The sequence below is a fragment of the Populus nigra genome, chromosome 16, assembly GCF_951802175.1.
Source record: "Populus nigra chromosome 16, ddPopNigr1.1, whole genome shotgun sequence".
In the NCBI taxonomy this organism is placed as follows: Eukaryota; Viridiplantae; Streptophyta; class Magnoliopsida; order Malpighiales; family Salicaceae; genus Populus; species Populus nigra.
In genome coordinates this window covers 11044322-11059920 of record NC_084867.1, presented here as the reverse complement: position 1 = coordinate 11059920, position 15599 = coordinate 11044322, and the positions used below count along the sequence as shown (strand labels likewise).

General features: G+C 32.0%; 2 protein-coding genes across 2 annotated transcripts; both read left to right on the top strand.

The window, feature by feature from the left end:
* Positions 1-677: 677 nt before the first annotated feature.
* LOC133675652 (protein kinase PINOID 2) lies at positions 678-2457 on the top strand. The gene is made up of 2 exons (XM_062097100.1): positions 678-1305; positions 1393-2457. The coding sequence occupies exons 1-2, from the start codon at positions 716-718 to the stop codon at positions 2267-2269; spliced, it is 1467 nt and encodes a 488-aa protein (XP_061953084.1). The 5' UTR covers positions 678-715; the 3' UTR covers positions 2270-2457.
* Positions 2458-10982: 8525 nt separating this feature from the next.
* Positions 10983-15253, top strand: LOC133675077 (protein ROOT INITIATION DEFECTIVE 3-like). Its single transcript, XM_062096356.1, has 8 exons — positions 10983-11518; positions 12257-12370; positions 12671-12804; positions 12917-13061; positions 13157-13359; positions 13762-13883; positions 14144-14376; positions 14608-15253. Exons 1-8 carry the CDS (start codon positions 11285-11287, stop codon positions 14857-14859), a joined length of 1437 nt encoding a protein of 478 aa, XP_061952340.1. The 5' UTR covers positions 10983-11284; the 3' UTR covers positions 14860-15253.
* The last annotated feature ends 346 nt before the right edge of the window (positions 15254-15599 follow it).

Below are 15599 nucleotides of genomic sequence, written 5' to 3'. Positions count from 1 at the left end.
CATATTATTGATCATTGAAAAAATAACATGTTTTTTTTTTAATATATTTCGGGGTTATTTGTTTTTACGGTTAAAATCATGTTTTGTGATTAAAAAAACAATTTATTTAAAATTATTTTTAGTATTTTTAATCATTTTATGTGCTGATGTTAAAAATAATTTTTTAAAAAAAATATATTATTTTTATACATTTCCGAGCGAAAAACATTTTGAAAAGTAACTACTACCATACTCCCAAACACTACCGAATCAACATTAGGTTTTTTCTTTAACTAAAAAATATTTGTTATTAACTAATTTTTTTAATAATAAATAAATACATGAAAGTTTATAAAGTGATTTTCATAAAACTATTTTTTCTATGCCTATATTTTCATGACATTATAATATATATTCTTTCATAAATTTCTAATTTTCTAAAAAGAAACAAAAAGAAGAGGGAAAAAAGGCATTACTTTTATTTCCTTTTATTTGGCCACTCCAAAGTTAGAGTTGTCGAGACCTATTTACTAGTTCCAAATTTAAGGTAAAGTCATCCTGCTTTCTTTTTCTGAGATCAAACCAGGATTTCACCTACTCTTTGATGACTAGAGGTGGTAATCAATAAAGGCACGGGTGCTTTGTGTACCTGCCTCTTGCTTTTTTATACAGCTATATATATTGAAGGAAGTGCTGCTTCCTGCATCACCAAAAGTATTTTCTTCACCAAGAAATAATGACTACCAAAGCGACTAGAGATGAGTCCCTCCCCGACTATGATAGCAGCTCCTCCTCCACCACTGTACCTGACTCTAGCCGGAGCTGGATGAGCAACCTCAGCTTCGGTAGCCGTCGAAGTTCTATCTCTATTTCTTCATCTGTAGCTGATAGTGCTTCAATCTGCAGCACTGCCTACATGAAGCCACACAAGGCTAACCAAGCCGCATGGCAGGCCATAAAGCGGCTACAAAGAGCAACAGGCCGAGTTGGTCTCGACCATTTTCGTCTCCTACGCCGTTTAGGCAGTGGAGATATAGGCAATGTCTATCTTTGCCAGATAAGGAACCCTGTGGTGGGTTTGCCACAGTGCTTTTATGCCATGAAAGTGGTGGATAAAGAGGCACTTGCTATAAGGAACAAGCTGCAGAGAGCTGAGATGGAGAAAGAAATTCTGGGTATGCTTGATCATCCTTTTTTGCCTACTCTTTATGCAGAGTTTGAGGCTTCTCATTACTCTTGCTTGGTTACTGAGTACTGTCCTGGTGGAGATTTGTATGCTGCAAGACAACGCCAGCCATGGAAGCGCTTTAGCATCTCATCTGCTAAGTAAGTAGTAATTTTTCAGGTTTTTCTTTCTCATTTTTCCTTAATGTAGCCTGTTGTCCTGAATATGATCATGATTATCATCTACAGGTTTTATGCTGCCGAGACTCTCCTGGCCCTGGAATATCTACACATGATGGGAATTGTTTACAGAGATCTTAAACCGGAGAATGTTCTTGTCAGAGAAGACGGTCACATTATGCTTTCAGATTTTGATCTTTCTTTCAAATGTGATGTTGTCCCAAAGCTTTTAAGGTCTAAACCCAGCTTGGAAGCCATTGTTCGTCACAAGAATGAAACCACTAGTTTCGCACCCTTAACCTTTTGCGCTACACCTATACACCCTGTCCTATCTTGTTTCTCATCTCCCAACAAGAAAAGGAAACCTAGAATCACAACTACAATTACAGAACAAATTGATGGCCAGGGTTATAACGAAGAAGTTGACACAGAATTGGTAGCCGAGCCCATCAGTGCTAGATCAAAGTCCTTTGTTGGGACCCACGAGTATTTAGCACCAGAGGTGATATCAGGGCAGGGCCATGGAAGTGCGGTGGATTGGTGGACTCTTGGGGTGTTCTTGTACGAGATGTTATATGGAAGAACACCCTTCAAAGGTGAAAACAACGAAAAAACCTTGATTAACATACTCAAACAGCCCTTAACCTTTCCAAGAATAGGTGTAAATAGCAGCAAAGAATTTGAAGAGATGGTGAAACTTCAAGACCTTGTAGGCAAGCTTCTAGTGAAGAATCCCAAAAGGAGAATTGGGAGCTTAAAGGGGTCTGTGGAAATCAAGAGGCACGAGTTCTTCAAAGGTGTGAACTGGGCTTTGATCAGGTCAATCAAGCCACCAGAGTCTCCTACTGATCTTTGCAGGTTCAGGAGTAGAGCTCACATACCAATGTTGAGCAAGAAAGAGAGACAAGAACCATATCAGATCCCTAGTCATTTTGAATACTTCTAAGTTCTAGCTTCAAATTGTAGATTAAAACCAAAATTATCAATGTATAACAGCAAGCCAAGGAAATTATTTCCTGCGTATTTGTTAGGAATGAGACACTTTATTAGTAGTAGCCCTTCTAAATATAATTAATGTAGTAAAACCTTTGAATCCATGAATTTGTTCTGCGACACTTGCTTTTGTGTCGATCACTTTCTCTCTTCGTAAATGCCGCTAAATAATGTCTTTGCTTGCGTGTAAAAGAAGAGGATCTCATAATTGTTCCAGTGTGATTCTCATGACAAGTCCAGAAACCCATATGGCGATAATAATTGCACTTCTTCCTCACAATGATGGTAAATATAATTTAATTAATTAAAGTGAGGATAAAAACATGGCCATTTTTTTTTATCAGCTTTTTGACTGCTATTTCTACGCATGTTTCTGTACAACATCGATTCCATTGATTGACTACCTTTACTATCAGTTTGATGCTTTGAGTACCTCTCTCTTCCATTACTCCTTTTACGATCTTATCATAATCTTCCATCTATTATGTTGTTACAGTGGAGGCTAAAGGTGTGTTTGGTAATTATGTTTTACTTTTTACTCAGAGAAAAAATGTTTGGTTAAGTATACAGCTCTTATATTTTGCATTTCATTCTCTGTACAATTTACAATTCAAATCTTGGTTTTGTAAAAGATAAAAATAATTTATTTTTTATTTATGAAAAATTATTTTTCATGTAAAAATTCATCTCATAATAATTTTAACTAAACACGTATTTTTTAAAACAATAATTAAAAGTGTTTTTCTTCAATTTATTTTTTAAAAACTGTAACAATAAAAGCTACCACAATGTCAAGCATATACTTAATGACCAAACTAGATATGTGGACCCGCGTGACATTATTAGCTGAAATATTTTTTTATTGGTTAAAAAAATACTTGGGTGACAGTGTATTTCAAAGGAATAAAAAAAATGCAACTTGGGGCGTAGATTGGATTAAGAAAAAAATTGGTATAATTTAGTTAGATAATTTTTTTAAAAAAGATAACAACAGTAGATGAGCTAATTTTTTTTTAAAAAAAATGAATCATGGGAACTTGAAAAAAAATGGTTATCGAGATGAAAAAAAACTAAAAAAAGATAAGAAAAAAATAACCAGTACTAGCCAACCTAAGTGAACATGCTAAATATATAAACCAAGACATGAGATAGGTTAAATATGCAAGTCAGGTTATAAGATTGGGATAGGCCAACAAAAAGGAGAAAAAAAAAGTCCAACACCAAATAAATCCAATATAAAATGATAAAAAGTCAATTAAAAAATAAACAAAAAAATCAACTAGCAAACTAGAATAGCCAACCAATCTCTACAACCCATAATCCAATATTAAAACAACTTCAACCTTAAAGGATGGAACTAAAAAAATAATTAACTTTCAATGTTAAAAGATGAAATAAAAAAATATAAATTTAAAAAATTTCCCAAAGTAAATTCAACACAAGAATGACAAATAAAAATAACTAAGATAACCTAAGTTATTTTCAAAATTAGTGAGAAATTTGATAGAAAGAAAATATATAAAAATAGCAAAGCTCAATCTCAAATTGAATAAATTCTGAAGGATGAAATTGAAAAAATATGAACTTGAAAAAAAAAAAACTAAGTAAACCAAGGCGAACCTCTTAAACTTGAGTTAATCTACAAAACTCATAACCCATGAAATCCTAGAGTCGGGTTTAATCAGGAAGCTCAATTCTTAATCAATTTAATGTTGAAGGATGTAATATAATTTCTTTTTTATCAATTTAAGAAAATTTTCAAAATAACAATAAAAAAATTGGGACCAAATCTAATAGGAAATAAAAAAAATTAAGGTGGGTGAAATTGTAATCCGTGAAATCTTTGACCTGAACTCAATCAAGAACCTCAATTTATAATTGATTTAATATTTAAAGATGAAACAAAAAAAGACATCAATTAAAAGAATAAATCAAATAAAACAAACTTGGCTTGAGTCAATCTAGATTAACCCTTGACCCATCACATGAGATCAAGATAACCGTATAGAAGGATGAAATAAAAAAAATCAATAGAAAACAAATCTTAAAAAAAAAAACCTAGATCAACCCAGATTAATCTTTTGAACCCATGATTTGGGGCATGAGGATAAAATTATACTATAGAAGAAAAACTCAAAAAAAAAATATGAATCCAAATTCTTGATCAATAAAATATCGATGGATGAAATTGGGAAACAAAGTTTCAATAAAAAATGATCTAAAACAAAACAAATAGCAATTAAAAGAATAAAGATCAAATTTAACATAAAAACAAAATAAAATATTGAGGGGTATAATTGAAAAACAAATCCAATTAAAAAAATTATCAAAAAAAAATAGCCATAAAAAGAATGAGGATCAAATCTAATATATAAACAAATCATAAGACGATTCTAATTATATGAATTATTGAAAATTAAAAAAATAGTAATAAAAAGAATAGGGACTAAATCCGGAAGAAAAATAAATTGAAGAGCTACTTTGAAATTTTGCAGTGCTATGTGTGGAAATCAAGGAAAAGAGAACAAAGAATAAAAAAAAGAAATGGCAACCGCCAACAAACCGAAGGGATGTTAGTCGCACGAACCGCCCAGGGGCCACTGTGAAGATTCATATGTCGTTGCGAAAGCTAGCGTTTGTCCACCGAAAGACATTACACATGTCATCCAAAGATCGCGGACATACCCACATGCGTCTGCGTGAACGACATGCGTCATCAGTTTTTAATATTAAATAATATTTTTATATATGTTGAATTATTAAATTATCCCTTATCCAACTTGATAACAATAAAAAAACAACACTAAGACCAAAGATCCCCTTGATGTAAGCTTAAGATAATTTGAATTCAAATGCAATATGATCATTTTACTATGTTAATTAAAACAAAAAAAATCTAAACAACCCTTGCAAGTCAATTCAATATCTTTTTCTTTGAATGATATTTTAGTCATTTCATCGTGGAAAAAATCAAAATTACCTTGCTACCCTTACCACCAAGGTTTTTTTTTTGTTGATAAGGACAAAATAATAATGTCACTATTTTAATCCACGGGATCAATATGTCTAGAGTTACAATAAAACCTTCTCCCCTTTTAGTATTTTTTTTAATAATGACTCACATTAAATGATTGGCATTTTCCAAATTGACCCAAATTGAATTTTTTTTAAGATGAAAAGTTCATGGTGAAAATGGGATTAAGAAGTTAAATATTGGGAATTAAAAGCAATGACATTTTTTAAAAGAAAAAGGAGGGATCTCCAACTCCCATCTTGGGATGAGGTGATATTAAAAATATTAAGTATTGTGTGGGAGTGTGCATGGAATGAGTGTTTTAAGTCAAAACTCAAGGCCATAGAGTCTACAAAAGTGGTAAAGGACTTTGCTTTCAAGAGCTTGCCATCTTGCCTGTGCCAGTGGTCAGCTTGAACCAGCACGCGAGCTTCCCTTTTTAGCCCACTTGGGCGGGAAAAGCATGCATGGTGAAAGTGACCGACCGGGTTCTCTAGTTTTCCAATTCTCCATACATCCATGCCCTAATGTTTTCCAGTGTCTCTCCTTCCGTACGAAGATGAATGATGAGTGTGATATTTATTTATTTTCCTGTTGAAAAATTTATGTAGAAAAAAGGAAAAAAAAAAACAAATTAGTCATGTCTTTCTGAATGTGATATTTATTATATAAGTGAGATAGAGACAAAGAATAAAAGAGGAACGAGAGAGAGAGAGAGAGAGAAAATCTATAAAGAAATATTCTTATTATTTTTTCTTTTATCATCCATTTTTATCTTCCAAGTGGACCTACAAAATAATTATTAGTAGTTAATCTCTAAATTTTTTTTGGTGTTGGCTCCTACTTACATTTTAATTTATTAAAGAGTATGCTAGTTTACAAGGTTACGCTATGCTGCAGCTCAAACAAAATAAATAAATATATGTAACAAATATGTCCATGCCACGGTGAATTATTTGACATTCATATTAAACCTGCTTCAATGGTTTAATGTTGAAATCTCATGATTCAAGTTCTTTTTTAACCTGGGTTTAAAATTAAATCGCGTAAGAGTTATTCTGATATGACCCAATTAACTTAACAGGTCCCAAGGCAACCCAGATGATCGGTAAAAATGTGGTCTGACTTTAAAAAATTTCAAGATGACCTTTTTTTTTCTAATATTAAGATGACAATATATTGAATCGACTTGGGTTTCACAGCTTAACCCTTCAAATCTGTTATGGATTTCACTGCATTTAAGAACTTTGTTTCTTTTTTTTTACCTAATTATACAATAATAAAAATATATGCTTGTAAAATCGAGCATCAACATAAACAATTTATAGAGAGATTCAAAATAAGAAAAATTTGAAAAATAAAATTAAAAAAGAAAGGATGAAAATAAAAAAAAATATATGAAAAAAAGGTCACCTCCCATATGAATAGTGAAGGAGGAGGTGAGTTGACATCCTAATTCTTTTAGAGGTATTAAGTAATTATAAGAAAATTTAAATGGCATGGGAAATTTATTGTGCAAAATGCATTATGGATCTCCACACAAAACATTATGGACTTATTATTTATAATGTCTTTTTTTTTTATTTAGCCCTTGTTGGATCAAATTGTAAGTCAATTTAGGCTAATTTGTTAGGAGAGAGGTGGGATTGAAAGATAAGGGATCAAAATGAAAAATACGGAGAAAACTAGTGGCTTTTTTTAAAAAACTTTGTGTATGTCCAAAGTAAAAGCACCTTTTGGCCCTAAAAAATAAAACATATTAAGGGTAACTCGGCAATTTCATAGGGATACATTTGTCATTTCCAAATTTAAAGGGGATAATTAAGATTTTTTTTTCTTTTTAATGCATAGTAAAATGATCATTGTATCTTTAGATTCAAAATTTGGCAAGGCTTCCACACAAGGTTATTTTTTTTTTAATTTCTTAAGAACAATGAAATGACTTGCATGTCTTTAAAAGTGGAAATATTTATAGCTTATGTCTAGGGGCATTGTTGTCATTTCACTTGGGTGGTTGTTGTTGTTGTTGTTGTTGTTATCGGGTCGACCCGGGGGCAATTTTGTAATTTAATATATATGTTAGAAAAAAGTTGTTGAATCATGCAATTTACATGGTAGCACGTGCATGGCTGTTTGGTGGACAAACACCGTCTTTCGTGGTGGCGTTAGTTTCGTCTCAGCCTCCTCTCTATTGTAAGGCGGCTCATGTGGCCAACAATTTTCCGGATTGACAGAAACAATCTTTTATAACTATTTGTTTTATTTTGATTAATTTATAAAATTGAAACTCTTTTTTCAATTTCATCCACTTTCAATTTCATTTATCTTTCAAATTTGGTCCTCATTCTTTTGATTGCTATTATTTTATTTGAGATAATGTTTAGATTGATTTTTTTTTACAATTTTGTCCTTCTTAGGTTTTCTTTCCTATAAAATTTGATTCTCATTCTTTTTATTACTTTTTTTTCATGTCAGTCTTTTTTAAATTTATTTTTTTATTTCATTCTTTAATATTAGTTTGGTTTGTAATTGACCTTCTTGATAGAGCTCGAGTATGAGATTTCATGAGTTGCGAGTTTTAGAGATTAACCTATGTTTAGAAGGTTGTATTGATTAAAAAAAACTCATGTTTTTTTTCAGTTTCAGACATAGTTTTTAAACCCGACCCGGTCTAAGGGCGAGGTTCTGGGTTTTGACCGGTTCATCGGGTCGCCCGGGTCAATACCTATTTTAAAAAAAAATTCAAAACGGCGTCGTTTTAGTAAAAAAAATAAAAGTCAACAAGTTGCAACCGGGTTTTTCCGGGTCGACCCACTGGGCCGGGCCGAGTTTCAAAACTACGGTTTCAGGCTTTATCATTTATTCAATTGGACATTGAACTCCGTTATTTTTATTTGCTTGCTTGTTATAGAATTTTTTACTAATTTTAAAAATAATTCAGATTATCTTAATTCTTTTTATCTACCGTTCCTTATTGAATTTACTTTGATTTTTTTATTTAATATTAGATTGATTGTTTTTTATCCATTCAAGAATGAGTTGTTTTATAGTTGAACTTCGTAGTTTTATTTAATTATCTTTCATTAATATTTTTTTTTACCTTTTATTATCATGGATAATCATTAAAGTAAATAAAAACTTTATTATAGAAAACAAAGTTGTAAAACATATTTGGGTACATATCCAGTGTTGCAATATAACATATTGATTTAATTAATTAAATATGTGTCTAACTATTTCAAAAAAATTTATATTAAAAAATACATTAAAAAATATTACATATTTATTTTTTTACCAAAGAAAAAATTTAATCAACCCATGGTTAAATACGAGTCAAATCACTCATATACATATAAGAGTTGTGGCCCCTCGAAAAAAAAAATGTGATCGTAATACTCTTTTTAATCCACAAAGTTGAAACTTAAACAATAAAAGAACAAACTATTGACTATGTGGTGGTTTAAAATAAATCCACAAAGTGGATTTATTTATTTTTTCTTTAACACAAAAGAAAGTCTTTTCACGTTGTATCAGTTAAAAGCCACTCGCTTTCACTCTCCTTTTACTTTTCACACTAAACATCTACTTTTATTTCGTCTTGAAAAAAATAAAATTAGGGTTTACAATAAACAATTTCTATAAGGCTTCGGCAAACTAGCACCTTCCAACTATCATTGTACCCCTTACTTTTCAGATATATATATATATATTCTATCCTAAAATTATTTCTTTAATATTTATTATGGATATAGATTCTAGAAATTATTTATTGTTTGTAATTTATATTTTTTTGCTATATTTCATTTAACAACGTTAGTTGTATTGACCAATAAGATTTTAACATTAATATTTACTAAGCCATTTAAGAGCTACATCGAGCTAAATGATATTGTCTTTCTTCATGGTTTAATAAATACTAGTTATTAGATGAGTTAGATAAATTTTTTAAAATGTAAAAAAATATATTAAAAGGGTGAGTAATTTTTCTTACTATGTTATTAAACCTAATTTAATGAGTCAATCTTGAAATCTTACATTTTATCTTTTTGTCTAATTCGAGTTTCAAATTAAATCGTTTAAGAGTTAACCCAAATTAAATTGATTGATTTCATGAATTAAAATACAATCTTGATAACGAATAAAAATATAACTTAGTTTTTAACAAAACTTTAAGATGATAATTTTTTTTCACAAAAACTATAGAGACAATGACAGATTAAATCGATCTTATTCTCCAAGCAAACTGTGTCATGGACTTCATTGAGTTTAATAATTTGTTTTTATAATTTTTTTTTAATTATATGATAAAAATAGATGGTCATATAATTGAACATCAACCTAAAAATAAAAACTTATTTAAGACAAAGATAACCCTAAAGAAAGCAAAAAGAAATAAATCATGCAGTTTATTTCACAACTAATCCAATATTAAAGGATAAAATCGATGAAGAATTATTAAAAACAATCAATAGATCAAAAACCAAAAAAACTTATCTGGCTAGCAGATGAACTTGTCAAACCTGTGAACCAGGTAACCCGAGCTAGCACACTAAACCTGTGAACCAGGTCATGGACTCTAGTGAGATTATAATTTTTTTTCCAAAACTATTTTTATTTAACTATATAATAAAAAAATATACGATCGCAAATAAAACACCAATCTAATACTGAGATGCTGTAAAAAATTAAGCGATAAATGAAGATCAAAATATTTAACATCGCAACAAGAGAAATTTACCTTGTTGTGTTTAATGAATTTCTATGTCAAAATAAATTTGTAATAGAAAAAACATAAAATTTATAATAGAAACCAAAACACATATAAAAATTAAATAAAAATAAAAAAAAATCAAGGTTACACATATGAAAAAAATTTATAAACAAATCAATATATATAAACAAATCTAATATAAGAAAAAATTATAGATGAATTATCCCTATCTCTTTAAAAACTAAACTCACACACTATCATTAAAAAATCATCACAAACTAATTAAAACATAAACCCAAAACTTATTTGAAAAAAATATCAATAATATATTTTTTTTAAATAAAAAAAATTAGATTAGGTGTTGCTAGTTCTGGTAGGCCAAGCTTAGCACCTCGCCCAATCAAGTAACGACTCGCGTGTAGCCCTGCAAGGCCAGATCCAAGTGTGTGGACCTATGTGTAATTTGATTGTTTATAAAAAAAATAAAAATATCAAGACACCTTTGCCCCTGTTGTGTTGATTCTTTTTTTCCTGGAGTATTTTTGTTATTTTACTGTAATTAAAATATTGAATAGACCAAAACACCCCCAGTCTAATCTACAATAACTAATAAACCGTGTGAAAATATAAAAATACCCCTAATCCTAAGACAAGTGTTTTTTTCAGGGTCATAGACGTCATTTGATTATTGTAGTGAATTTATTTTCTCATTCACGTGGACAACATCTTTTTATAATAATTTATTTTTTTTATAAAAATTAATTGTAACCTTATTATTTCTATTATCAACAAATATGCATAGATTTTAATTTTTTATTTTTAAAAAAATTAAAGATGGAATTTCAACATTGCAAACCCCATTTCATTCATTCATACACATCCATACCTACCTCGTCACTTGAAACCCAACACCTCCACATCTTGTCCTTCTCTCTTTATTAACCCATCAACATTGGCAGCACCTCGCAATTAGTCATCAGCTGCATGCAATCCCCTTGGCATAACCACTGACCCACCTTACTCATTCACTGCAATTATACTCATGTATATTAGCAACCATGCCCAACGACCTTTGTCTCATTCACAACCCTGCATGCCATGCGTCATTCAACCCTTGCCCGTCCCTTAAGGAAACCCTTTGCATGCATAGCTTCTCCAGATGCCACCATCTTCTCTCCATATATGCTTGTACATGTTTATATCATGTGTAAAAAATACTCCATTTTGAGCGTAGTGATAGAGAGATGGGAAAGGGAAATGGAAGCGATGAGGTTTTGGTGGTGTGTAGTGATAGGAATATGGGGACGGGGATAGCTATGTGGGATATGGAAACAGGAGATCGTATTATGCATATACCAACTTGTGCCTCTCCTCTTCATGGCTTGTTGTGTCTGAGAGATCAGTTTCTTGTAGCTTCTCAGGTTAACAAACATGGGTCTGTTGGTGGCGGGGCTATCTTCACTTGGTCATTGAACAAGGTAACAAAACCTCAAAACTCCTTTTGTCCTAAATATCTGTTGTCGTAATTGGTCTATAGTCTCTAGTGATGAATCAATTTCACTCAATAATTTCTTGCAATTTCTTGTGATTTTCTTTTGATCGTCATTGGTTTGGTGGATATTGCACTTAAAGCCTGGATCCCTTAAAGAAATTGAATCAAGTAGGCTGCTTCTCCTTTTTAGCTACTGTAATGTCTTCTTTTTTCGTTTGTTTTTTTATCGAGGATCATGGAGGTTCTTTTTTATATTTAGCAGCGAAAGCCCATCAGAAGTATTAAGTAGGGTAGTTGAAGACCTGAATTGGGTTTTGAAAATTTTGAATTATGATTCTGCATTAATATAAATTTGTTTATATAATTGATGTCTACAGATGAACTCAGATTTTCCAAATAGTTTTGATTTCTGTTATAATTTCCTCAATTTCCCTTCCCAGACACGGGAATAGAATTATTTGCATGAAGCAGATCTTATAAAAAGTTTTCTGCATACTTCAATCACATTTACTTTTCTTAGCTATTAGATGTAATAAGTTTCTGGTTGGAATTGGTAAGATACTAATATGATGGAAGTGACTTTTCTATTTTTTTAGATTTTGCTTCTTTTTTTTTTGCTGATCTGCCACAAACGTATTAGAAAATGGGGAAAAGTAGACGAAATCAAGCCAGAGATTCTGAATTGCTATAAAAATCTTGCTCATTTTATGTTCTGATATTTCAGCCTCAACAACCTCTTCGAAGCTACCCGCTTGAAGCCATCGGGCCACTTGGTTGCACCAAGGACGGCCTGTTTCTTGCAGGTGGTTCTCCGTCTGGAAATGTTTACCTCTGGGAGGTTTGTTTGCTAAGCGCTTGCTTTTTATTTTGAATAAGAGGAGGAAAAAGAAAAATGGAAAGAGCCCACTTATATAAACGAAATATGTTCTATCCTGTCAAGAAGTCAAAACTCTGTTTCTTTCGACGAGTTCTTTTAAAACTTATCTTGACTGCATTTTTTCTCATGTTCTATGATAAAAAATACTGATTCTTGTTTTTATTTTGCTGAACTTGATGGTAAAAATTAGAGTTTGGACTTCGTAATATACTGTCCCAATTCTGAAAAATAGAATTCTAATAAGATTGTTATAACTCGTAGGTTGCAGGTGGAAGATTACTGAAAACCTGGCGTGCGCATTCCAGGTGCTTGAAATGCTTGATTTTCTCTAATGATGACTCTCTTCTTATTTCTGGTTCAGAAGATGGTGTGGTCTGTGTGTGGTCTATGGTTAGGTAAAGATTGAATCTCTACTGCCAACTCCTTTTATCACTTGTAGAAAAGAAGTTTAAAGACCAAATCATATGAATGGTTTATGCATCATACTGATTATCAAATTGATGGAAGCTTGCTAGATACAGAAGATTTTGGAAGCTCATGTTCATTGTTGCACTACTCGTCGGAGCATACATCCTCCATCACCGGTCTGTTGACAACATCAGGCATTGCAAACTCAACTTTTATATCAAGTTCTCTTGATGCTACATGCAAGGTTCCTGGACATGTATTAGCTTCATTTACAATTCATATAAATTTAGCATTGAAATTTCTTATGCTCAGGACAGGATATATTTTCGACTTTTCTAGGCTTGGGACGTGTTCTCAGGTAGGCTTATACAAACTCAGGATTATCCACTAGGGATAACTGCAATCGTCACTGATCCAGCAGAGCAGCTCCTGTTTGCTGGAAGCATGGATGGAAGAATATTTGTTAGCGTGCTTGATATTGGACTCCTGGAGGATCCTTTTGCTGTTGCCGGAGATGAACCAGTTGCTCTAAAAGGACACAAGTAATGTATGATGAATAAAGTTTGTTGAAATTTATTGAAGAATAAACTCCCTCGATATAATAGAAATGGTAGAGGAAAACAAAGGAAAATCTGAAAGTCTAACATGTAAAGTTACTGTTTCTAGTTAGCAAATCAGGTTTTAGAACTAACTGAAAATTCCAATTGCTTCAAGTTTCTGAAATGTGCAGTTGAATTGTCAGACTGATTACGCATAAAAAAATTATCTGAGATTTGTGACAATGACTGACTCACCCAAGTTATCTTCATATGAGTTGGTGGATAGATATTTCATGTATACCAACAATTATTTAGATTTTTTAGCATGATTCTTCTCATATCTTGCCCCAATAGCATCTGATAGTTATATTGAATGATTCTAAGAAGTTCCTGCCCTCAATGCAGTGGATCTATAATGGCTTTGACCTTCAGCTCGGTGGGTCTGATATCTGCTTCTGAGGATTGCACTGTCTGTCTCTGGGATGTCGTTAGCCAGGTGATCATACGAAGATTTAACCATCAAAAAGGTAAACATGACCCTTTTTGCTTTCTCAATCTCAAGAACTCATTGTTTTTTATGTTACAGTTCTGTTCTGGTACCAATTAAGTGGACGATCTGAAAACGAATGAAAGCGTTTCATCTTTCACGGCATTCTCATTAAGTGTTGTGGATTGGAAGTTTCTTGTTTTTTATTCAACGTTTGACTGCAAAGTTTTCCTGTTTTGAAATTTGAGTGATTCTGTGCTTTCTCAAACAACAATATCAATTGTTTTCATCTGTAAGCAGGGGCAGTAACCAATCTTGTAGTGATTCCACGGTCTTCGCTGCATTCTGCATCAAACCATCGAAGAGTTTCCAATCAGTTCCGCGTTTCAGTGCTCAGTAAGTGTCCTCAGCCAGCCAACTCATCTAATGGGATTCTCACTCTCCTTCACACATGTTCTTCCCCCAAGGATCATCAGGCTTCTGTGGATCTCAGAAGAACCAATTCATTGGATCAGCAAATATTTGAGATGGAGGTCTCTTTTTCTCCTGTCTAGTATGTTCATGCTGCTGGTTACATGCAAAGATGGATTGACATGCAGAGAACATACACTATGCTAATTGCAAAAACACACACAAATATCTGCTATCTTATACAATATAAAGAGTGGTGAAATAAATTTTGCTTTGTTATTTCTTTTATGTTCTTCAATATGTACAAGTAGCATAAGATGCGTTCTTATTTCTCTGCTTTGGAATGTAAGCAGCAAGAACAGACACCTGCAGCCATGCAAATGAAGGTAGAAACAAGCATGGACCATCGTACATGGGCTAGAAGGATGACAAATCATGTCATGGAAATGAACAGGCATTTGCAATCTCGTCTGCTCGACTTGATGCAGACTCGATTGTTATTAGCTACTGAAAATGATTCACCCACTACAGGAAAGAGTAAGAAGCTGAAGATCGAAAGTCCGCCACTAGAACAACAAGAGAAGATATCACAACCCCCTAGTTAATCTTCCATGATTTCAAAGCAGGAATTACCAGGAAAAGATATGAATCTGACATTGTATCATGTCTTTGTTAGGGTGTAAACAGGAAAGGATGCAAAAGGTAAAAAGAAGAGAGATCAAGGGCTTTCTTATTCTAATGATTTGCCAGAGCTCATGCTATAGAAAAACTCGAATCACCAATTCTTAAGTGCTTACATTTGCTCAGTAGAAAAGTAAGGAAACTCTCATGCCTGTTGTGTATTTGCTAAGCAGCAGTGCAGCATTCTTCTTAATTATGCCACTCACTGTGGTTGTGTTTCTGGTAAAGCTGTATGAAAATAGTATTGCAAGTTATGGCAAGCTAGTTGCTGGTTTCAGCTACTATGAAGAATCCGCAGCAGTGCGGGTTATCAATTGTTTCTGGCCAAACAAATTGTTATATACAAATTATTAGCATGATAACAATTGTTATTTAAAATATTTAAAAATATATTTTATTTGGAAATATATTAAAATAATATATTTTTATTTTAAAAAATTATTTTTAATATTAGCATTTTAAAACAATAAAAAATAAAAAAATAAAATTTGAAATAAAAAAATTAAATTTTATCCAGTTTTGAAATGCAATACCAAATAAAAGCTTGAAATATGTTGGTATTATAGGATGATTAGTAATTAAAAAGGTTAATGATTCGGATTTAATTTATTTCTTTTGGTGCTAAGAAATTAGGAATTGAAGAGAAAGAAGAGTAAAGTATAAT

What these genes read in the sequence shown, in the direction of transcription:
- LOC133675652 (XM_062097100.1), top strand. Translation starts at nt 716, where the DNA reads ATGACTACCAAAGCGACTAGAGATGAGTCCCTCCCCGACTATGATAGC. An exon ending in TTTAGCATCTCATCTGCTAA is followed by an intron (nt 1,306 to 1,392) that starts GTAAGTAGTAAT and finishes TATCATCTACAG; the next exon opens with GTTTTATGCTGCCGAGACTC.
- LOC133675077 (XM_062096356.1), top strand. Translation starts at nt 11,285, where the DNA reads ATGGGAAAGGGAAATGGAAGCGATGAGGTTTTGGTGGTGTGTAGTGAT. An exon ending in GAAATGTTTACCTCTGGGAG is followed by an intron (nt 12,371 to 12,670) that starts GTTTGTTTGCTA and finishes TATAACTCGTAG; the next exon opens with GTTGCAGGTGGAAGATTACT. An exon ending in AGCAAATATTTGAGATGGAG is followed by an intron (nt 14,377 to 14,607) that starts GTCTCTTTTTCT and finishes GAATGTAAGCAG; the next exon opens with CAAGAACAGACACCTGCAGC.